The sequence below is a fragment of the Dioscorea cayenensis genome, chromosome 19 (genome assembly GCF_009730915.1).
Source record: "Dioscorea cayenensis subsp. rotundata cultivar TDr96_F1 chromosome 19, TDr96_F1_v2_PseudoChromosome.rev07_lg8_w22 25.fasta, whole genome shotgun sequence".
Lineage (NCBI taxonomy): Eukaryota > Viridiplantae > Streptophyta > Magnoliopsida > Dioscoreales > Dioscoreaceae > Dioscorea > Dioscorea cayenensis.
This window is the reverse complement of record NC_052489.1, coordinates 18,350,366-18,375,263: the sequence shown is the minus strand read 5'-3', so window position 1 is coordinate 18,375,263 and position 24,898 is coordinate 18,350,366. Positions and strand designations below refer to the sequence as shown.

At 30.9% G+C, this 24,898-nt stretch overlaps 1 protein-coding gene across 1 annotated transcript; it reads right to left on the bottom strand.

Moving 5' to 3' along the window:
* Positions 1-5,893: 5,893 nt before the first annotated feature.
* On the bottom strand, positions 5,894-9,142 carry LOC120250550 (WAT1-related protein At1g44800-like). The gene is made up of 9 exons (XM_039259377.1): positions 9,118-9,142; positions 8,793-8,859; positions 7,652-7,874; positions 7,503-7,562; positions 7,301-7,414; positions 6,995-7,211; positions 6,753-6,911; positions 6,479-6,630; positions 5,894-6,201 (listed from the first exon to the last, which is right to left on the bottom strand). Exons 2-9 carry the CDS (start codon positions 8,845-8,847, stop codon positions 6,051-6,053), a joined length of 1,131 nt encoding a protein of 376 aa, XP_039115311.1. The 5' UTR covers positions 8,848-8,859; positions 9,118-9,142; the 3' UTR covers positions 5,894-6,050.
* Between the last annotated feature and the right edge of the window lie 15,756 nt (positions 9,143-24,898).

Sequence of the window (24,898 nt, the reverse complement as noted above, 5' to 3'; positions counted from 1 at the left end):
AATAATTAGGGAGTTCAAGATTTATTTATAATTTTTTTGAAGATGGTTAGGAAATTTTAGATAAAAATGGTTAAAGATTTGCCATTTTTCTTGTGAAATCTCCTTCAGGTTCTTTTCTTTTTAAATCTTTTCTAATCATCACAAAAAATCTATATATTATGTATCCTTTTTTGTCAGTAATACAATTATATAAAAATTTGACATCTCATTATTTTTATAATTTTATAAAAATATATATAAAAAACTTTATTTACTAATACCACCTTATTTTGTGTACTAATATAAAATAATTATAAAATTTATAAAAATATAATTTGAGAAAATAATAAAAAAACTTTTACAAGATCTTTTTTTTTGTGTTTTTTTACTTTCCAAAACATACAAATTGTGTATCCAAACATGTTTTTGTTTTCAAAAAATTGGCAAAAAAATAAAAACAAAACAAAACAAAACAAAAAACAAAAAACAAAAATAAAAACAAAAACAATGCCAAACGACCCCTAATTATTTGATTATTTCTTGCATCAACAACAACTCAAAGACTATACAAAAACACTAGATAATGGCTTAATACACACAACAATAGTTCCACTACTTAAATAATTTGAATTTTGCAAAGATATTTTCCTATTATCCTAAAATGCTAAATCATATCCTGATCAAATGCAAGTGGATGTTTTAGATTTAAATAAAGATAAATAAAATAAAATCTAAATTAAGGATGGATGTAATTATCTTGGATGTAATTAAGGTAGTGACAGTTACTAGATTGTGAATGCAAAAGATGGTGAAGTTGTTTTTTTTTTTTTACTTTTTAGGATTTCCATAAAAAAATTATCTTAAGACTCAAAACTCAAACCATGAGAACCGGGCCCAGGTCATCCAGTTCCTCGTTGCAAATCTGGTTTTTATTTATAGAACTTTTAGGTAGAATCTTATCACTTGGCCTCTAGGTCTTGTTCAGCTAGGTCAAACCAATTAGGTAGATTCAGTTTTGACTATGTAGGATCCAACCCATCTTCTAAGGACTAGAGATTAGTCTAAACATTGGGTTTGTGAGTCCATTTATGATCATTAAGAACAAGCATATAAATGCAAATAAAGAAAGCTTGACTAAGTAAGATTTTTATATATAATCTTGAAAAAAAATTAAAATGGGCTTTAAACCAAACATATATTCCCATAATATATTAAAATGCCAAATATATTTTGATAATTTTTTTATAATGAAGATCATGAGTTTCTCTAATTAAATCTACATGGTACCAGAGTAGATGCAGCTTAAGGGTGAAGCCAATCAAGCAACTAAACCTACAAAGTTTTTAAAATCTTATTATTGTAAAAATAATAACTATTTACTATAATAAATTAATTTGGGACCTCATCATTAAGTTTAAACATACAAAGTTTTTAAAATCCTATCATTGTAATTATAATAATTATATACTTATAATATATTATTTTGGGAGCCTAATCATTAAGTTTAAATCTACAAAGTTCTTAAAATCATACCATTGTAATCGTAATAATTATTTATTGTATAATAAACTACTCCTTAAATATTTTAAGTTAATACTTGATAAATTTCATATATTTCATCAACTAAATTTTTTAAATAAAAAATAATAAATTAAGTTATTAATTTTTTACTTTAATGCCTAATTAATTCTCTATTTTCTCCCAACTAACTAATCTATTTTTTAAGAATAATGTAGCCGTTATTAACTAATGATCATATATATTTTCTATTATAAATCAAGATTCTTTTATAAATTTCTAATTACTTTATATCATTAGTCTTTTTGTCATTGCTATTGAGTTCTTGTTTGCAATAATCATCAATCACAAGTGACAAAGATCTAGTCCTAGTCATACTTTTTTTTTTGGCAATCTTTTATATTTACTCCTCAAATTATAACAGGCTCTATTGTTGTAACCTTCTTTTGTAATTTTAGTTTATATTATCGATTAAATATTTTTTAAAATATTTTTTAAAACTTATAAAATTTTAAATGTGTTAGCAGAAAATATGAATCTTGTTATGTAAAACTCAAGAAAAAGAAAAGAATTGAAACTTCAATACAATCTCAAAAATGAGTTATTGAGAAATTTTTGACAAGCAATAAAAAGGAACATATTTAGAAAAATATGGATGTGTTCTTTGAATGAATAAGTTTGTAACATGGTTGAGTTAAATGATACTGAAATATAAGAAGATGCAGTGAAAAGTCTAACATAGATTCTTATGAGGACCAACTTGTAGATGAATCTAATGATTGCATTTCCAAGAATATATATGATCCTAGTCAATGGACAAATATTAATGCAAATTTGAGAGATTTATTAATTGAAAAGGGGCCAATTAGAGTTACTAAGATAGATTTTCCAAAGGATTAATTATCAAGATATTTTTCTATCGTGTTATTTTCAAAAATTGTCAAATGGAGAGAAGCATGAAAGACAATAATTGGTTTATTCTAAGGAATTAGTTAAAGTTTTTTTGTTTTTGTTTCAAGTTGTTTAACTCTATTCCAAGTGTTAGTAAACTAGCTAAAGAAGGTACTAGTGATTGGAGAAATCTTAGTACTAAGCTTTAAAATCATGAAACGAGCAATGAGCATGTTACTAATATGAGTTCATGGATTGATTTTGAAATGAGGTTATTGAAAAAGAAACCAATCAATAAGGTTGTCGAAGATCCAAGAACAAATAAATAGGGATAGAGAACATTGGAAAAATACATTATTAAGGAATTATTGTTGTGATAAAAAAACCCTTTGTAAAAATAATTTGGGATTTTGGGCGAAAAATAAAAATAAATCAATCAAGTAAGTAATGAAAAATTTTTAAGCCTAATTGAAATGATTGCAGAATTTGAACCAGTGATGCAACAAACATATTTGACACATTAAACATGATGAAATTCATCATCGTTATCTTGGACATAGCATACAAAATGAATTAGTAAATTTGTTAGCAAGTGAAATTAAAAATAAAATTATTAAAAAAATTTAGAGACAAAATATTTTTCAATTATACTTGATTGTACTCCAGATATAAGTCATTAAGAGCAAATGCCTTTCATATTGAGAATTATGGATATTTCATCAAGTCCAATAAAAATAGAAGAATATTTTTTAGAGTTCTTAGAAGTATATGATACTAATGAAAAAAAAATTTTAAGATTATTGTGGATAAAAAAAATGGGACTTGATATTAGTAACTTAAGAGGACAAAGAAATGATAATGGATCAAATATGAAGGGAAAACACCTTGGAGTGCAAAAGAGAATTTTAGATATAAATTCTAGATCATTTTATACACCATGGGATTACCATAATCTAAATTTGGTACTATGGAATATGGCTAATTCTTGTACAAAGCTATATCATTTTTTGGAGTAGTGCAACATATTTATTCATTATTTGCTTATTCTACTAAATGATAGAAAATTTTAAAGATATTATATCCAATTTAATCCTTAATCCACTATTACAAACACATTGAGAAAGTTATAATGGAATTGTTTAAGCTATAAGGTTTCAAACTCCACAAATATGAGATGCTTTATTAAAATTAATAGAAGTTAGAAAGGCTACAAAAACTAAAAGTTAAGCTAATTGTTTAGCAACTTATGAACATGAAAATTTTGAGTTTGTATTGGGTATTACTATTTGGTATGATACATTGTTTACTATTAATTCAACTAGAAAAACTTTACAATCAAAATATATGTGTATTGATGTAGCTAGATATAGATCAACTACAAGGCCTTCATTCTTTTTAAAAAAAAATAGAGAAGACAAATTTAAAATGAATATATAACGTGAAATTCATGATAAAAGTGTTATAAGGAGAAAGAGACAATTTGATGATACTATTACTAATGAAATGACGAAGACTCTTGAAGAATCTTTTCGAATTGAGCATTTCTTGTGTATAGTGAAAAAATGTTATTCTTTCACTTCAAAGTAGATTTGAACAATTCAAATTATATGAAGATACTTTTGGCTTTCTATTTAGTTAAAAAAAATGAAATCATTAGATAAAGAGAATTTAAAAAAATGTTGTGTTATCCTTGAATGTTGCTTAAAACCTAATAGTTTCTCTAAGATATTGATTGTTTAGATTAATTTCTGAAATTGAAAGTATTAAGAGAAATCATGCAAGTAGAAGATAATACTCCAATTGACATACTTAATCAAATAAAAAGCCTTAATTCTTTTGCAGCTGCATATATTACCTATTGTATGATATTAATGATTCTTATCACAATTGCTTCAGCACAAAAAAGTTTTCAAATTTGAAATTAATAAAATCTTACCTAAGATCAACAATGTCTTAAAAAAATGAATTAGCTCTACTATCAATTGAAAAAGAACATTAGAAGAAATTGATTATAAAAATTTCATTAATAACTTTGCATATCTTAAAGTCAAAAAAATAAATTTTTTGAGTGAGAAATTCTTCTTTCTATAAGATAGCCTATTAATCTTCTAGCGTTAGATTTCTCTTGAGTTATCATTTTAGCATGTAAAAGTGTTAAGTGTTAAAAAAATTTAAATAAAATTGAACTTTATTAAATAATTAGTACCTCGTTTTAGGCTTTGGAGTTAGGTCTTCATGAGCCTTCAACTGCCCTTGTATCAGAACAATGATCCATCTGTAAGGTTTTTTCCCTCGTAGCATCTTCTTGACATATGTTTGTGTAGTCTTACTAAGTTAGTGTACAATTTTCTCCTTTCTTAATAGCCATATGTACCTTGATCTTCAAATTTAAGGACCTAATCCTACAATATAATATATTTTAACAATGTTTAGATGATGAAGTTTGTGCTAATTTATAAAAATCATATTTTATTATTTTTAATAATTATATATATATACACTTTTTTCATTAATTATATAATAAATTAATATATGCTTTAAATCACATTTTCTATATATATTTCTTTTTGTTATTATGAATGAAGAAAAGGGAGGTCTTGAGTTTCTTTCCCATGTTATTATTGTTGTTATTATTTTTATATTGTATTATCTTTAAGGGTTTTAGATAGCATCATTAGAGCATGCATCTCATGCTCATGCATATTATAATTTGTTGTGTTGATAGATTTCTTTTTTTATTAAATTCATTTTGCACCTTCATATATTAGAAATCGATTAATATAGTTTTTGAGTTCTTATTGTCATTTCACCCCTTAAATTTCATTTATTGGTTCTTTCCAATAAAAATTTTGTGACTTACAAACGCTTAATTTATCCAGTCTTATGAATTTTTACAGTAAGATAATTTTTCAGGATAGTACTATAAAGTTTTAGAGTTTTATAAACTATATGTGCTACTATAAATAATCATTTTATATGTCTCATTTTGTCATCGTTTGATGAGATTGTCCATGTTTTTATATTTGTTCTTGTGGATTTATGTGTAATCGTAAATAATTAATTAGTTCTACATTAAAAGGTGGAGGCATTAGAGATGTTTGTATGCCTTAAACTTGATCTTGGGATGCATGTTTTAGATTCCACATTGAATAACTGTTCATCATTTCTCTTGACCTATTTCTCTTAATCTGTTTGAGCTTAAATTTGATAAATTGTGGTGTATTCAGATCATTATTAAAATATTTTTTATCCAACTTCTCCACAAAATGTCCTTGAAAACCAATATTTTGCTCTAATCCAATGGTATAAGATTAAGAATATTTTTGTACTATAACTAAACATCATATAGTTTCATATTTTTGCCACCATTTATAAATGCCACAATATGGATACTATCATACTATAAAGTATAAGTTATATTAAAGTTATCTCTATATTAATAGTATTATAATTAAAAAAAATTTGTAGTGAAAAGTAATTCACTTTATACAAGCATGAATTTAATATTACCACATAATCTCTAGTGTAATATTTTTGTTTTGTATAACAATGTTTTTTCCTCTTTCACTCTTTTCAGTACTTTTTCATTCCTCGTTCCATTCTATAATGGATTGTGATTTAGCATATCCAATTGTAAAATTAAATTTATCTAATAACTAGTATTACATTGGATTGACCGTAGAAGTCCTCATAGGCACAACTATAGGTAAATCAATAACGCCTTCCTCCCTTTCCAATTTTGACTTTTCATCTATCATTTTTCCCCATAATAACAAAAAAAGTCCAATTATCATGATAACTGCACCGATAATCCTGTAAGAATAAAAAATATGTTAAAGCCTTTTATTTTACTAGATCAATGTTTCATGTTAAGTCAATCTTTTAGTAGTTAAACATTTTGATTGAGAAAAAAAAATACAAATAATATTGTTTATTTTATGTAATTTAGTTTTGCTAACATATTATGCTTATCACTGGATTATTTTTAAAAATAAGTTTTATGTAATAATATCATTAATAATAGAGATTATTTGCAAGTAACATAAACTCTTATATCATAATAAAATACTAAATATATTTTAGCACTTACCTTGCTAGTGTGATAGCTTCTGCAAGAACGGTGGGATCAAGAACATCAACAATAAGCATCCGTAAAGGACTGAATGCAGATGAGAAAACAGCACCTTTCTTCTTAATCACTACACCTTGCAAATAGTAAGCAATTCCAGAACAAATTACTCCCTGCAAGTGCATGTATTATCAATACATAATATTAAATTAAATCCAAAATTTGAAGAATATATATAGTCGATGGATATATATATATATCTTGCAACATAATTTTTGCTAATAATTTGTCTTACCGAGTAAATTATGGAGACAAGTCTCAAGTTCCATCCTATCTTCCAAGCACTAGGGTTTGGTTTAACTATTGAGGTTGTGACTCCACTTATGATCACCGAGAATAAGCATATAAAAGTAGATAATGAAAGCTCGGTTGAATAAGATTTCAATACATGATCCTGGATAAATTAAAATGGGCTTTAAACCAAATATAGATTCTCCTAATATATTAAAACACTAAATAAATTTTAACAATTTTTACTTGTAATGTAGAGAAAGAAGCTCCACACAAACAACTAAGAAGCAGCATGAATGTTCCAAATAACTGATGCCTTTCTATATTAGTAGATGCTCTCGTTCCTAATGACCCTAGCGTTTTACCCTTGTATAATATCATCACAAGAGATCCACCAGTAATAACTACGACACCAATGATTTTTAGCCAGCTTCTCACATTTTTTATTTTAATCTTCTCGTTCCTGTACACCACAGCAAATCACTTAGGAATTAATTAATTCATGTAAAACATCTCATTCATGGTAACATTCAATTTGGTTTGATGTCATACCTTAATAGAATATTAATGATGAAGGTTAGGACGGGAACTAAATTAAAACTTGCAACAAAGTTGGCCGATGTGTCTTTAGCACCAAGGTAGTAGAAGTTCTGATCTAACACGCTACTACATACGTGAAATGTATTGAGGATTATTATTTTGATTAGCATCAAAGTTTTTGTCAACAACACAAACAAGAAACAAATATTATTACAGTAGTGCTAGCAGGAATATCTTCAAGAAGATGCCTTTTGTCATCTTTGGCCTCATATTTCTGAGAGTGAATAAAAATTAAAAGACTCAAGAATAGCAAAAATGAAAATAAAAATAAAAAGAGGAAAAGAAAATAGTGATGATATATACCTTTCAAACCATAGAGCTAAAGGAAGCATAACTAATGTAGCAATAATATTACGATAGACTATGAGCACATAATGGTTCATGCCATGCTTAAGGGTAAATACAGACAATAAATGCAACCCTGCAAATCCAAGTTGTAGGAGCACCATCAGTGAGTATGGCTGTGTCTTATTGAGAGCAACTCTCCATTGAAATGTGCACATCCTCTCTTGTGATCCTGACATATCTAGTGACATATGCATGTTATATAAATGTACAGAGGAGTTTGAGTGTTTAAAAAAAAATTTAACAAGATCAATCCTCAAGAGGGAAAAAAAATAACCAACATCAATAATTCATTAATCTCCCAAACAAAAATAAAATGAAGGCATGGGAAACAAATTAAGAAGGCCATCTCAATTAGAATAGCTAGATGTCATAGCATACCATTCAACCTTTGATAACCTAAAATCAGCAATATATATATACAGTGACGGAAGCAAGACTCTCGAATGAAGGAGGCAAAACATAAAATAAAAAACCATCCAACAAAGCAATTATCTCAAATGAAAAATATACCCAAAAAACAAAAACCATAATTTAAACTACTACCATCACAGGTGATGGACATGTGAGGTATATAACTAAGAGGAGGAATTGCATCCCATGAGTTTCCTTTTTTATAAATATAGTAGAATCAACCCATATTAATGATGTGGTATGGCAAGTACATGACCCTTTTTAACTATTAATTTTTTTTATTAATTTAATAACATTTTTTTCAGGTTTTTTATAAATTTTTATTAAAATTTTGATATTCCTCTAATCTTTTAAAATTTAAAAAAAAATGGAATTTAAAAACTATTAGGTATGGCAGGATTGAAACTGGTCGAGTAAAAATGACATGATCTTTGACTAAGCCCACTAGTCATTCATGCACAACCATATTTCTTCTAACTTCTAAAGTACAATATTATCACATTTAAAAAACATTTAAAAAACATAAGATTGGTGTTGCTTTTCAACCGTTTTTTTAATTTTTTTAATTCTAGAGGTTACTTATATCTATGAAAAAGTTTTCAATACAACCACCATGGCCTAGTACAAATCACATCACCGGTACTTATATATGACATCGTGGCATGTGCTGACGCTGGTCACTCACCGGCGTACGTAGGTGGCGTGCACACGCGACCTAGAAGGAAGCAGGGCACCGGCATGCATAGATACAACTATACAAGAGCAAAACCCTAATCAGTAATCACAAGTGTAAACTCATGGAAAAATTTAAGTACTAAACCCCACAAACATACACATGCAGTCTCATCCAACCTAAGCTCAAGCCAATATCAAGAACACAAGGCAATGGCTTCAGGCTAAAAGCAGAAAAATATTCCCATATATATATATTGCCATTCTCACCATTAACAAAAAAACAAAACAAAACAAAACAAAAAGCAAAACAAGTGGGGAAAGAAAAAGAAGAATACCTGAGATTAGGTTTGGAGGAGGCTGATAGGAAAGGACGATCCGAGAGGAGTAAGAAGAGAGACAAGGATTAAGAACACTATTATTATTATTATTATTATTATTATTATTATTATTATTATTATTATTATTATATATATATATATGTACCCCAAGAATTGAGGGTGCAAATGCATCAACAATGCCTTGCAAATAGTATGCAAGTTAATAGCAACTTAATCATTCCCTGCATTTAACACTTGGAAAATTTATACATTATCAATCTAAACAAAAAAGAACAAGAAAAATTCAAAAATATATGTATATATAAATATATATCAACAACCTGAGCTAATTTAGTGAGCAATGGCAAAGGAGTAGAGCTGGAAGCATATGAGGACAGCTGGTTTCCAATCTATTGGAAAAGAATTGGTTGCCTGTTTCTCCGCTTTTTACTTGCTGTTTCACTTCATCTTCCAAAACTCGATAACTCCACTTCTAGAACTACTACTCATTTATTATTATACAAAAATCATTCATTATAGTTTCACATCAATTAAAATCTAATACTAACGTGGCAAAATAAAAGTTAAAAAAAAAAAAAAAGGAAATTGATACTATCATGCATACGCTTTCATTTTCATTGAAAAATAAAAGAAACTACCACTTGTTGCTTTCTCTTTCAACATCAGTCAATTGAGTAATGGAAATCAGAAGAATTGTGAATTTGAGGACTGGAAGTACGGTCTTTGAAAGTCCGAAGTAGTTGCTTGATCAGACATCCATAATTGATATTGAAAAATCAATATTTTGTAGTTGTTTTTTTTTTTACTATTATTTTATTTTTTTTATTATTATTTTTAATCAGGTGCTTATTCTACCATCAAAAACATCATGCAATATAGGCGCTTTTACTTGTTTTTAAAATTTTGCAATATATTCAATGCAAAACTCACACTTTTGTTTTTAAATTTTTTAAATCTTTATTATAATATTCATCCGTTTATGTAAATTTCTAACTTAATTTCTTCATTGCCCTCTCGTGTTGGACGGATTTTTTTTTTAATAAATCTTCACCACTGCTTAGTATAATCATCTTCACTTAGCTTCCGTGACTTAAATAAAAAAGAAATATTTTAATATATTTAATAAACCATTTTGGTTTAAATCATTGAAATCCGGAGTTATCCAAGAAATAATTTATAAAAATGGTTTATGACTTTTTCTTTGAATAAAAAAATATTTTTTTAAGTTTACTTTCTAAAATAAGTGCATGTACATAAGTTTTGAAAATTTTCCATTTTAACTAAAAAAAATATAAAAAAATGCTTAATTGTAAATAATTCATAAGTTACCCAACCCTTCTGTTCTCTAAAATACTGGTTTGTGCCTTGTGCTAGACGAGAACAAGGTACTAAGCATGATAGTCCTACCAAATTATTTTTTTCAAAAAAAAATAAAATAAAATAAAATGGTTGAATGTTCAAATAGAAATTTACTGAATGAAAAAGAGTTTACTTAAAAAACATTAATTTTTTTAATGTGTATTTTGGATAATCCAATTAAATAAATATCTTTAAAACCCATGTAAAATAATTAAAATTTGGATAAATGTTTGTTTATACTCCATGGCATTAATTACATGAGAAATTAAATAAATGATTAGATAGGCCATCTACTCCTTGGTGTGAATTCAGTCTCCTAAGCCTCAAGTTTAATTATATATCATGTATATGAATTTGTCCACTGCTTGTATGGCCTTTTGATCTGATCAATGTATTTGGCTATATATATATATATATATATGATTGGTGTTGAGAAAGCATTTATAGTGTAATTATGATAGTTCAAGTGGAAGAATCTTGAATTGTTTTGTGTTCAAACATAAATTAAAAAATAATTGACATTCATGTTATATGTATGTAATATGTTGGGTCATCCATGAAATAGATTTTTAGCCATTCATTGATTTTACTTTTCAAATTTTTTTCAAATAATTAGTTCATTGGGTTTGGACTCACTTAAAATGTGGCATATTAATATATACTTATGATGTATTTGTAGTAGTATATGTGAAAATTGGAGAGAGAGGATTCAATGAACTTTAGCATTTTTTTCTTTTATTATTGCAAGAACAAAGGTCAGATCTCCAATGGCAAGTATTTAAATTTCGTCATCGATGTAAGGTAACATATTTTAATATATCGATTTCCAATATGCTTTATATCCTATGGATATTTATTTCATTCATACATGGCTTAGTTATTAATGAAAAGCCATAAAATGTAATTAGAATTTTTCAAACAGTTGAATCACTGAAATAATTAATAATAGATCATTTGAATATTGGCTTCATTAGATTTTATAATGCTGATATTAGTTAAAAGTCATGGATAACCATGATATATAAGCACTATTTGTCATCCATTAGTTCAAGAGGGAAAAATATTTATATTTGATAAAAGAAAATGGGAGGGGAGAATATATATTTCAAAATAAAATTCATATTAAATTATAGCATTACCTTTATATTAATCAAGATAGCCGTTTATGAAATTGATAAAATTAATAATATTAAATATTTATATTTGATAAAAGAATATGGGAGGGGAGAATATATTTAAAAATAAAATTCATATTAAATTATAGCATTACCTTTATATTATTTATAAAAAAAAGAAGATAGCCGTTTATGAAATTGATAAAATTAATAATATTAACATTAGTTTTTGAGGAAAAATAATTTAGTTTCTCTAACATATGAAAGTCCTTTAATTTCATGCAGAGCTAATTGTTGCGATATGAACCATATATTATGTAGAGATTCAATAAAATATATGCATTAGATCTTGTGGACGTACACAAATTGTATTAATAATTGTATATGTATTGTCATATTTGATTTAAATGATCTAATTGTAGTACTCTAAAATTTTGAGTTAGGTCATCATTAATTATTTAAATTAGAAGTGTGGGTTTAAATTAATATTAATGTGTAGAATTTTTGGGGCAAAATCATTAAATTTATGATGGGCAAACTTATAATTAGCCATATAACTAAGTTTTCTTATAATAAGGTATGGTCCCTACCTGATTAACGCACTATGAAAATTCACATTTAGAATTATGGTTTCTTAAATTAAGGTTCTTATATCTTTTTTTGTACGTGATCTATAAAAATAACGACAAGAATCTATTATCTGCATTCAAATACTTGTATGCTTCGGTAATCTTTTTTTTATTCCCAAACAATTTTTAACAAAGAAGATCCATACTTTTATAGGCATTATTCCCATTAAATTCCATCAAGTGGTGTCTAAGTGATCTTGTTTTGGAATTATTTGAAATCTATTTTTGGTTAATTTTTTATTGGTTATGCTAAAACTTATGCGCTTGAGTTTTGATAATACATTAGTCAGATTTATAGCCTTGATTGATAAATTCCCTGGTTATATAATTAATCCAGAGATCTTGAAGTTGTAATTATAATATTAAAAGAAACTTAGGGCCGGTGGTGGTCCACGCCGTTGCTTTTGAACTATGATATTCATTAATTAATATATATTTATATAAAATCTGTTTCACATGCTTTTGGCATGGATTTATCATGCTAATGTGATGTGTGTATATATTAATCAATATATATTGTTTGGATACTTTTGAAATCTTGCGGAAATCATGCTCATGGATTTCAATTCGATGTTTACATTTATATTTATTAAATTAATTTTTTATAATTACCAGAACCGAGGAAGTAGAGAACAATTTATGATTTAACTTAATTAATTTTTGACTTATTTAAAATTAAGAAAATATAGTTATTTGAAATTCGGATATTAGCTTAATTTGTTGATAATTTATTTTATAAATTATCATGGATATAGTTATTGTTTATGATTTTAGTGTTTTCATGTTGTAGTTGTAATCTATTATTATAATGTTGTCATTCTAATATTCATATGGAAAATAACAACTTGAAGTTGCTTGTTGTTTATACAATTTGTAAAAGCAATATATTCACCAAATTAACTTTTGTTGTGGGCACTTTTCATTTGTGAAAACTAAAGTGTTGATGTATGCTTACTCTCATGTGGCAATATATCAGCTCAAAGAAAGGTTATTGTCTGCATATATGATAATGAGTTTTGATAACCATATATAAGGTGTCTGATGTTAGCATTTAGTCGGCCCAAAAGAAGGCTTTATGCTTAATTAGATCTTGCTATAAAATTTGATTATTATAACAAGGAAAAATTTTTTGTTTGTGAATAGTTAAGGTGTTGATGAGAACATGAATCAAAATGATTTGCTTACCTACATAAGAATAAGAGTAACGAGAACAGGAAACATCCTTGATAGGTTTTACCTACATAGAAATCGAAATGCTTCTTTCGCAAGAAGGTTTCTTATGTATAGAAAGACTACCCAATGTATGTCTTTCACTCTTGTGTGTATTGAAGTGTATTTAGTTTTAGTTAATATATACACTTAGTGGTTTAATTCAACTATAACCACTCATATAAGTGTGTCAATAAAGGATTGCTTGAACTGTCGAACGCCAAGTAATGGTGAAAGATTTATCTATAAGGGTTGGAAAGATAGAAGTTAGAGGCAGATGGACTTTTAGATTGTTACTTTGTACTGGTTTTTATTTGGAATTAAAATGACACATTTATTGTTTAATATTTTAAACAAAATCTGATTTCTACTCCAATATTGGCAAAGAAGGTTAGTTTGCTCATTTGAAAACAAAAGATGTATTATTTATTATAATTTGATGTTTGTTAGAACCAATATATTAAGTGAAAATGAAAATCTATATTTGCTTAATATGGTTAACATAAGCGGTAAATCCCATAATACTAAAACTAGAGGAACCTGTTAGTGCAACCGCACTATAATTGACATGATTTGACACATAGTCAAGTTGACGTAGCAAGCATGGTGACATGGCAAGGAGTCTTGGCTTGCAAGGCAAAATATCTTGAAAATGTTGGTGGAGTTATTTTTGGTAATGTATTCAATTTGAAGACAAGATCATATCAAGACCATATTTAGGTGCTTTGATTGAAGACTAAATATGGGTGGAAATTAATTGAAGAAACCTTAATGAGGATGATTGAAGACTATTAAGGGCAAGATTTGAAGACATGCCTATTGTTGGCATGATTGAGTTGATTGAATTGAAGATCAAGTTTGGCAAGTTTCGTGAAGACATACAAGGAGGTGCGCCCCTTGCGAGGGGACTGCGTGATGAGGAACTGAGGACGTAGACTGGTTGCCGGCAGTCGGGATCAGGAGATTTGGCTGCACCAACTCGGACTAAGCATGATTGGGAGGTTGATGGGTCTTGAGGTCATCTGCAACGTAACCAGAACTCAGTCAAGTCAACAGTTAGGGCCATGTTGCAACTTATGTTATAACAGGAGTTGCAACAGCTAATTTCGGAAGGTTTTTAAATTAGTAGCCGCGGAGATTCTAAAAAAGATATGTGCTATATTTGGGACGTTGAGGCATCTATATAAGCTACCTTGCTCGTAGATTGTAAGTGCGACTCGTGGAGGAGAGAGGGTGAGCACTAGACAATCTAGAGAGGGTAGTGATTTTTATTGTTTAGAAAGTGAGTGACAAGTGTTTTGTACTCATGTATTTTCACATCTTTTAGTGGATTGTTTATCTCCGGGCTTGGCCCCCCAGACGTAGGCAAGTGGACACCGAACTGGGTTATCAATCTTGTGTGTCTCCTTCTTGCTTGGTTTGTGTGAATGTTCTTTGAGTGTTTTGAGTGTTCTTTAAACCACAAACCACATTGGCGGAACTAATAGAACCAAATAAGAATTTCTATTCATCATAACAACAATGTTTGGGTCATGTTTTTTATAAGAGAATTAATAGGCTTGCGAAAGATGCAATTCTTGATGCACTTGACAAAACTAATAACAATGTATATATCGGGTGTATTAAAGGAAAAACTACAAACAAGAGAAAGTAAGGGTTGAGAGAACTAAAGTCTTCTAACTTGTGCATACCAATATAATCTTATAACACGTTCATAGATAACGAATCTCATGACCATGGTTATCTCTACTTGTTACATGAGAAATTGCAGACCCTAGATATATTTAAGTCATTCAAGTTTGAGGTAGAAAATCAACTTGGAAAGACTAGTTCTAATGGATTGATTAGATACTGACAGGACAATAGAACAAACCCCATGAAGATTTTGGATTATCAGAATTTAATAGTTTTTGAGGGGCTCAAAGTAGCTTTAGCAACATCTTGCATCAACTAAAGTAGGATCCACTTTCTTTATACAAGTTTTACCCACATCCTGCTGCTTCACTTCTTTAGTCTTCCAAATTTTCTTCTCAAATCTTCTATCTTTACAATCTTGTCTTTAAGTGACCCATCTTCTTACAATTTGTATACACAATCTAGGCCTTCATTCATAGACTTCCATTGGTGAAACACATTCCCATTTTCATCATGTAAATAATGTATTTCAAAAAATCCCCTATAGCATTCAGCTCAACTAAAATCCTAACATAACCCAATTTCAACCTAGCTAATATACACTTATCATAATGCAAAGGCTTCCCACACATACTTCCAAGCTCAACTTAAATCCTAACATAACCCAATTTCCAAGGCAAGCCTAAGAGCTCAACGCAAACAGGGATTAAGCAAATCATTGATACATCCATACACATTCTAGGATGTCATTTCTCAGAAGAATTATATGATTATCAAAAGTAAATGGACCATCCTTAAACAATCGATCACAGCCTTTCTCATCTCTAAATTGGAACATAAAAAGATTTGAATTAACTTATGACACCTACACTAATCCACATTGCATCCATCTAGTTATAGTATACAAAAACAATTTCTCCAGCCTAGGTTTCATTACATACACACAGCCTATAAGGGAATTTTGCCATCTAGCTTTCTCCTTCTTTACTTTTAATGAATGAAATCAGATAATTCTTTGGTCATCTAAAACCTACAATTCACTCCGAATTTCCTTAACCCTATTAGCCACAAACAAAGCTGAACAAAGTCACTAGTTACTGCACCTCTCAAATCAATTGATTTTAGCTTTGGCATGAGGATGTACTCAGTTCTCATAACAGACTACAAAGGTGACAACATGCTGATTTTCAAGCGTGATTTAGAACAGTAAGAGCTTCAAGTGTTATTGATGGGCATGGTGGAGGAAATTAACTCCCATGTCCCTCCGGACCCTCCCTGGTATACCACTAAATACCATAGGCTTTGAAAGGAAAGGAAACTCTCATCGAAGAAAGTTCAAACTTGGCACTGCTTCCTTCTCAAACGTCGGTATCTAATCAACACACGGAGTATGTAATGCTCACCACCTTTGGTGGCTTCCCCGACTACTTACCTGTGGCATTTCAGCTTTTTGTCTTCATAGACTTAAACTTTTGTTCAAACCTATTTGTTTCTACCTCGGTAGTTAATTTAGACCGAATCCATTTGTTTGCATTCAAGTTGTTTTTGACTCGTGTGGGCTAGCATGCACTAGCCGGCTCAGCTCTAGCCGAAGACCGCGTTGTTTGCACGCAGGGGCTATCCGGGTAGCTATGCAAGTTGTTTGTGCTCGGAGCTGGCGTACAGCGTGCCTGCGCCCGCAGGGTGGCCGGCAGCGCGCCTGGGGCCTCTTTTTTAGCTCTTTTGATATCTTTTTTTTCTAGTCTTCTTTCTCCCCCTCTTTGGTCCCATCTTCCTCCACCTTGTGATTGGTTTGATGGTTTAATGCATGTTTTACTTGTAGTTCATTGCTGAGAGAACTTGAGTTGTTTGAATTTCTTTGGTTTCGATTGAAGCTCAAACCTTTAGAAAGCCATTGGAAACCTTGAAACTTAGTTTTGAGCCAACCCTAGCTAGGCTTGTTAGGGTTGCATTGCTTGGTAACCTAGGGTTTCATGTGTTCCTTTGTTTAATTTTTGTTTGTTGCTTGTGTGTGTGTGTGTGTGTGTGTGTGTGTGTGTGTGTGTGTGTGTGTTGATTGGTTAGGTGGTGAGGGCTCATCGTGAGGCAAGGAATGAGCAGAGGAGTAACACCATCAGGGTTAAATCTCCTATTTTGTGAGTGGGTTAAGTTGATGCACATTTCTAGTATAATATAATTCAAATGTTTTCATTACTTGATTGGAGATTGGCTCGTGGTTTTATTGTATTTAAATCGATATGTTGATTGATTCAGATGAAATTTCCTTGCTATTGATTTATATTGGAAAACTCTTGATGTTCGAATGAAAATGTTATGACTATGTTGGTTTATTGGAATTGAATTGATTTATGAAACTTGCATGCATTATGTGACTGTCCTGAGCGTGGGCATTGCAGTACGTTTACCAAAGTGGCTTTGTTGTATTAAATTGATGTTTTATTTGATTTGAAAGGTTTTCTATGGCGTTTGTTTACATAAGAAACTACTGAATTTTAATTGCAAAGGTTGATGACTATATTTATATTCTGAGATTAAAGTGATTTTTGAAACATGTTCATATGTTGATATGTTTTTGCCATCGACACTTGTGGAATCAGTTTTTATCCCCGGTAGGGATACTGTCATGGATTTGGACATCATGTATGATATGCATATTTATATTATTGAGCCTCCAAAGATTTTGATAGTGACCGGGCGGAGCCTTGGCCTGCTGCAGTAGGCGGTCTTCACGGCCAGCCTGTTGAGGTTGCATGAAGACCAGAGTTACAAACCAGTTCAGGTGGTGTGTAGATCCCTGATTTGGTACACATTGGTAATCCGGAGTCACCACACAGGTTCTCATTGGGCTAACGTCAAGGTTATGAAAACTTTGAAGGCTTTCAACCTATTCGTGAGGCGGCTAAGTTGAAGAGTGTTCTTAGGCCATCGCTTATTTCTTCGAGATAAAATCTTCGTATTTGAGAAAATTATGTTTTCATGCAAATGAGCTTTTGAAAGGAAATCTTTTGTATATCTTTTGGATCATCGTTTTGATAACAAGTTTGACATATGAGGGTTATTAAAACTCGTTTTATCCAAATCTGTGGATTTTAAATTGTTAAGAATCTCACTTGAGGAAAAGTGAGTCTTTTATGAGGTTTATGATTTTATTCTCCTATTTTATGTTTACACATATTTTTATGGAATGTCAAAGAATTTATGTTTTAATGCGTGAATCTTTTTATGGATATTCTTTGGTTTATTTGTGCATTCTTCTAGTATAAAGGTGTCAAATATTCATTGGATTCTCGTACCACATCAACTCTCTTCTCACATAATTCTAAAACCATGCAAACTTGGGTAGCTTCTACATGTGTCTATTCCTAATGTAGAAAGAGTAGTGATACCATTATCTTGTTGGATGACTCTTTTTTATCATGTTCAAAAGCTCTCGATTTTCTGTTGACCAAGTCGGATCAAGTGTAAACGCAGTTGACCAAGCTCAAGCTGGTGCAAAGCCAGCAATTGAGCCCAAAGCTAATGAGACCCAGGAGCCGATCAAGCCCATTTCTTCATCAGTTCAACTTCTTTCTTCTCAGCATGAGTGGCCCCAATCCGAGCCTCCTTTGATTCTTCCTTGTGATGTTATGCCTTATAAGCCTATGGTTCTTGGGCCTTGTATTGGGCTTGACCTTGTTGCTTTTGTTTCTCGCAATTCTATTGTACTTCTATCTTTTAATGTTGATTCTTCTAAGCTTAAATATGAATTTTACAATGTTTCTAAATCCCCTCTAGTCTTGAGCCTACCTCCAAGGTTTGAATGGCATTATATTCTAGTGTTTGGTTGTTGGTGCTAACAAAACACACCAACAAATTCAAAGAGTTAAACCCTTGTTTCAATGACTTGAGTGAGGACCCATTGGACGACCTGGAGGGTGATCCTGCCCCCAGAGACAACCCCTATAGACATCTTTGAGGGAGGAACAAAATTCCAAGGAGATCCCCAATGATAGCATCATCCTCTAGACCACCAAGATGCTCAAGCTATAGTAGAATCTGCTTCAAAGGAATCTGAATTAGAGTTTGAGAAGAATTTAAGGAAATTAATGCCATATTTCCATTTGAAGGCTGCATTGACCACTCAGGGACAATCTCCCGACACAATGCACAGTTAACGATCAAAAAAACCCTCCTTAAGATAGAATGAGGAAGCAGGGTATCTACCACAATCGCTTAGGCCTACTAAGAAGAAAAACTTATGTGCTGACTCCAATGAAGGTACCGCTTCTCTACCCCTTTTTTATCTCCGATTGGAAGAATATTCAACTTGATAAATTTTGTGAAACATGTGGTATTATGTTATCTGGCATTTCTTCTCATAAAATTGAATACTTTAATCTTATTTGTCAATTAGAAAACATACGTGCTGCGGCAACTTCTCCTAGGGAGGGAATGGTGTAGACCTTGATTTAGGTCCACCCAGATCTTTCTTAGTTTCCTCATGAACATTATTTCTTGGAATGTTAAGGGTCTTGGACAACTTTCTAAGAATTTTTTAGTTAAGGACTTTTTGCAAATTCATTATGCAGTGATTTGCTGCCTCTAGAAATCTAAATTATCTAATCTTCCCCAGTCAACCTGGAGAGAGATTGGTGGAGCTTGTCTAGACCAATGTGCTTTCTTGCCCTCCCACGATTCTGCAAGAGGAATAATCATTGGCTGGAATGGTTCATTGTTCAAAGGGAAAGTTTTTCACTCGAACACCTTTTATTTAATAGTGAAATTTCTTAGCTTACAAGATAATTTATTTTACCTTTGTACTTCTGTTTACAGCCCTAACTTGTGCAACATAAAGCAAAGTTTCTGGGATGAGATTAAGGGTAGCCTTGTCTCAATTTCTGTCCTGTGGATTATCTGTGATGACTTTATTGCAAGGCAAAAATAGTGGTCTTCCCAATCTACATGACATTTATAGTGCCAATAACCTAATCAGAGACCTTAGCTTGTTGGAACCTCCCATCTTTGGTGGATGTTTCACTTGGACAAATGGGAAAGTCTACCCCACTTGGATTCAATTAGACCGTTTCTAGTCAATTCATTGTGGAACCTGCAATTCCCTAAAGTTTTCCAATCATGTCTCCCTAGATTAGGCTCTGATCATGTTCCCATTGGATTAGAATCCAGTCACAATTCCTCCAACCCCAGGCTTTTCCACTTCGATGTATCTTGGTGTTCAGTAAAATGTTTCACTGAACTTATTCAGAGTTGGTGGAATGATCTCTCCCTTGTAGGATGTGGAGCTTTCATTCTCACCAAAAGAATTGCATGGTTGAGAAATATATTGTAACACTAGGTCAAATCCTGTTTTGGGTCTATCAAACTTAGGAAATTGACTTTACACTATGAGCTTGAGAACCTAGACATTGCTCAGGAAGTAAGAAGACTCTCACTCAAAGAAAATAGACAAGAACTTCCCCTTCACTAGCAACTGGGAGAGTTATTGCAACAAGAAGAATTATAGTAAAAGTAAAGATCTAGGTTGAGATGGCTCTAGGAAAAAGATGAGAATACCAAAGTTTTCCATGTCATGGCCAATGGCCACAAAAGTAGAAACTTCATTCCTAGCCTCTCCCTAGAGAGCACTAAAGTTACTAACAACAAGGAAATTGGGAAAGCCTTCACCTTTCTTTTCCATTCCCAATTTGGGACTAAGAGGTATTCTAGCTTCTAGCTTTCGTGATCTAGATAGCTCAATCATAAAGAGTAGATGGATTTAGCCTTCCTAGAAACTCCTTTTTTCTGTGGAAGAGATTCAAAACCCCACTTTCAATTTAGGGGTGGATAAGGCTCATAGACCTGATGGATTTTCAATATCTTTCTTCAAAAAATACTAGGATATAGTCAGCACTGACCTTGTTAAATTGTGTGATGATTTCTATTTCAGTAAAGCTAACATGGAATGAATTAATCGGACCAGCATAGCTCTAATTCCTAAGGTGGAGTCTCCTGACAACCCTGCTGACTTTCGTTCCATTAGCCTAATTAACTTTTCTTTGAAAATTATTTCTAAGCTTCTGGCTATGAGTCTCAATCAAGTTATTGATTCCATAGTTGACAAAGCTCAATCTATATTTATTAAGGGGCATTGAATCCTAGACAACATTGTTACTGCTGAGGAATTGACCGTCATCCTTCAAAAACGTAGGATTCGTGGCCATGTGGTTAAAGTGGATTTTTCTAAGGCTTTTGACATGGCCAACTGGGACTTCCTGCTAGAGATGTTAGTGGTCCATGAAATCAGTACACGTTGGGTCGGATGGATTAACTCAATCCTCTACTCTTTTAAAGCGACCATTTTGGTTAATGGATCCCAATGTGGCTTTGTTCAATACCACCATGTAGGGGGAACCTCTAAGCCCGCTTCTCTTGGTGCTTGTCAATAATGTCCCGAGTTCTATATTTTCCCACATGTTGAACTCTGATATTCTCTTTGGTGTACCAATTATAGACTTTGGTAACATGTGTAATCTCCAGTATGCGGATGACTTGTTGGTGTTAACATATGGGGGCAAGGATGATCTACCGGTTATCAAGCTAATACTCTACCTCTTCGAAGCTATATTTGAACTAGCAATCAATTTCTCAAAAACTTACTTATATTCCACTAAAGTAGATCAATTTCCTAATATTGATTGTACGCTAACTCTCAACTATTTGACAATTCTCCTTCCCCTACCTATTTTGGGTTTTGATATCCGAAAAGAGACCCATGCATCATGATTGGGAGGGGTTAATCTCAAAGGTCATATCTCTTTTCTCCACTTGGAAGTCTAAATTTCTCTCACTGGGTGGCCGCCTCACTCTAGTTAACTTTATTCTTACGGCACTCCCAACCTACTGGATGTCCATCTTTAAATTACCGCAATGGGTTATCAAGGAGATCAACCAAATTAGAAGAGATTTTTTTTTGTTCAGACCAAACATTGATCATTTGGGATGTTGTCTTATCAGTTGGAAGCAGTTATTCAAGGCTAAAGATCAGGGATATTGGGGTATCCTTGACTTTGAGGACTTCAACAATGCCCTGTTGGGTAAATGGTGGTGGAAACTTGTGACCGGAGATAATTGGTGTGGCTCCAAAGTTATCCACTTTAACTATGGTGGTAGCATAATTTCTTGGAACTTGTTTATTAAAATTCCTAGGAGAAAATCCTTCTTTTGGAATAGATTACTCAACTGCTTACCAACTTTTAGTTGTTGCATTAAACAAGTTGTTTAGGATAGAACCACTACTCTGTTTTGGGTTGATTATTGTATTAATGGTTAAGCCCCTATGAATATTTGGTCTAACGTTTTTAGGGCCTCCCGGTAACCCTGGGGTACGGTGCGAGAGCGCTTCCATCTCTTAAAAAATTTGGCCATTGGAAGATGTAATAATTGCCAACCACAACTTGTATTTCTTGTAACTCATCGAGCGAATCTATAGATCATCCCTTTCTCCAATGCAAAAATGTCAAACAGATCTAGGGCCATTTTTAGCATATTCTCCATCTTCCAGCTATTCCTTCCTCTATCTTCGATTATCATAAAGATTGATTATATGCTTTTGTTGTGGTTCTCTGCAGCCCTAGAGGGTAAGAAGACCAAGCTTGAGGATCCCATTGTGATTGTTTACCATAGTAGCACTTGCTATAGTTGATTGTGATTGTTTACCATAGCTTGGAGTTTTAATTTACGGGATCATGTTCACAATCAACTATAGCAAGTGCTACCGATGATGAGGTTTCCACCCATGACGCAAGCTAGCATTGGCTGTCTTTTTCTTGTCTCCTTGCTTGTTGTCCTTCGCTCTTTTTTGGTTAAAAAGGCTATGTTGATATTTTCTGTTGTACCTTTGTAGCTCTCTTTATTATTGATGCAAGTGGTTTATCCATCTTTAAAAAAAAGTTTACTAACGGATATATAACTAGTTATTTAGGGATTTATATATGCATTAATAAGTCAATCATAATTTTTTAAAAAGATTATATGTATACCATCATAAATTTTTTCCATTGTTGATAAGCCACCACACACACGCAAAAAGTCCTCAACCATAATTAAAAAAATTATATGTATACCATCATAAATTTTTTCCATTGTCGATAAGCCACCACACACACACAAAATCCTCAACCATAATTTAATAGGACCAACACGAGTTAATGGAACCAACACTTGTCCATTGCAATTATAGTATAATGTTGAAATAACACATCAACATTCTAGCACATGCAAATTTTATTATTTATTATGATTATATATATAGAATGACACTCATAAATTTCAAATTTAGAGATATCTACAATAACCATTAGTCCATAAATATATAGTATCCAACAGTGCATGGCAATATCTACAATTTCTAACAATGTTGAAATGTGGTACAAATAATAATTTTGCACATCAAACCTATAAATAATAATTGTTAGATCAAATCAATTGCCATCAAACTTCTTTAAATTTTTAAAAGCCAAGTCCGTAATTAGAAAACATTTATATATATATATATATATATATGCTTTGAAAGTGATCAATGCAAACGACTAAAATTCACCAAAAAAAAAAATATACTTTCATCTCTTTCTTGAGTGTTTTTTTTAATTACTTTTTTTATCTTTATAAAATTAACAAGCTTTATTCTTTTTTCCTAACAAGAGCATTCTGCCCTATAATTTTAGCATAAATAATTACTCAATGTTATAAGATATAATAAATAACACAAAAATTTTTATTGAAACATAATTAATTAAAATAATATGTAATTTTTTTTTTTACTATATGTCATATGTTTTTAATTTTAATGGTTATATAATTGATTTTAAAAAAACAAGAAGCTAGTATTAAATTCAAACCAGAGAAGATACAGAATTTTTGTGTTTTTCAATATCACTAAAAATAAACTAAAGCCGTTTAAATATATGTGTGAATATATATATATATATAAGAACTCTGTGATGAACACTTTCACACTTTATTTATTTTTATTTGAATTCAGTTAGGGGTTTGAACCCATCTAGTTCTAATGTCCTATTTAGATTAGCATTTCTTAACTTCATTAGTTTGGTTTTTAAAACCCATCTTATCCAATTTAGTTCAAATTAGCATATCTCTAATTTTATTGGTTAAGCTGTAAATAGTTACTGGCGACATGGATTCAGTCCATATTTTGAAATAACAGTTTCTCTAGTTGAATTATTATTATTATTATTATTATTATTATTATTATTATTATTACTTTGAAAAAGTTCTTGGTGAGATCTTGCCACTAGAGTTTTTATCAAAATTGTTAACAAACTTCAGGAATTTGTTTTTTTTGAAATTTGAACCAATTAAAAGATTAAGCCATTGGTTTATTATTATTATTTATTTATTTATTTTTATAGTTTTTTATTCACAAATTTTCAAGGGAGCAAAGTATTTTTTTTCTTTTATACACATAAAACTAAATTTAAAATTAGACATTTAAATGACCTAAAACTCTACTTTCACCGTTGTCTTTTGTTTGAGAGATTTATGTTTATTGAATATATCATAGCTGTATTATTTTAATAAAAAAAAAACTCCTCCGATATCCATTTTAACTTTCAAGGATTATTTTATGGAAATAAGAATATCTATTTTTGTGGAGCAATTTAGTCAAGGCATAATATCTTCTTTGCCATTGGACGTTTTTCAGGGACTAGAATCAAAATAATAAAGATTCAAGGACTCTTTTGAGAAACAATGGGGCCCACAGAATCTCAGATATGAATCTGCGTGGGTCGGATCACACGCCAAGACAAAAAATTTTTGTTGAATAATCACGTTGAT

Coding starts and splice junctions, on each gene's coding strand:
- LOC120250550 (XM_039259377.1), bottom strand. CDS start 8,847: ATGCCGGTGCCCTGCTTCCTTCTAGGTCGCGTGTGCACGCCACCTACG. Junction 7,875..8,792: donor CACGCCACCTACGTACGCCG/GTGAGTGACCAG, acceptor ATATGTCACTAG/ATATGTCAGGATCACAAGAG. Junction 6,631..6,752: donor TTGTCTCCATAATTTACTCG/GTAAGACAAATT, acceptor ATGCACTTGCAG/GGAGTAATTTGTTCTGGAAT.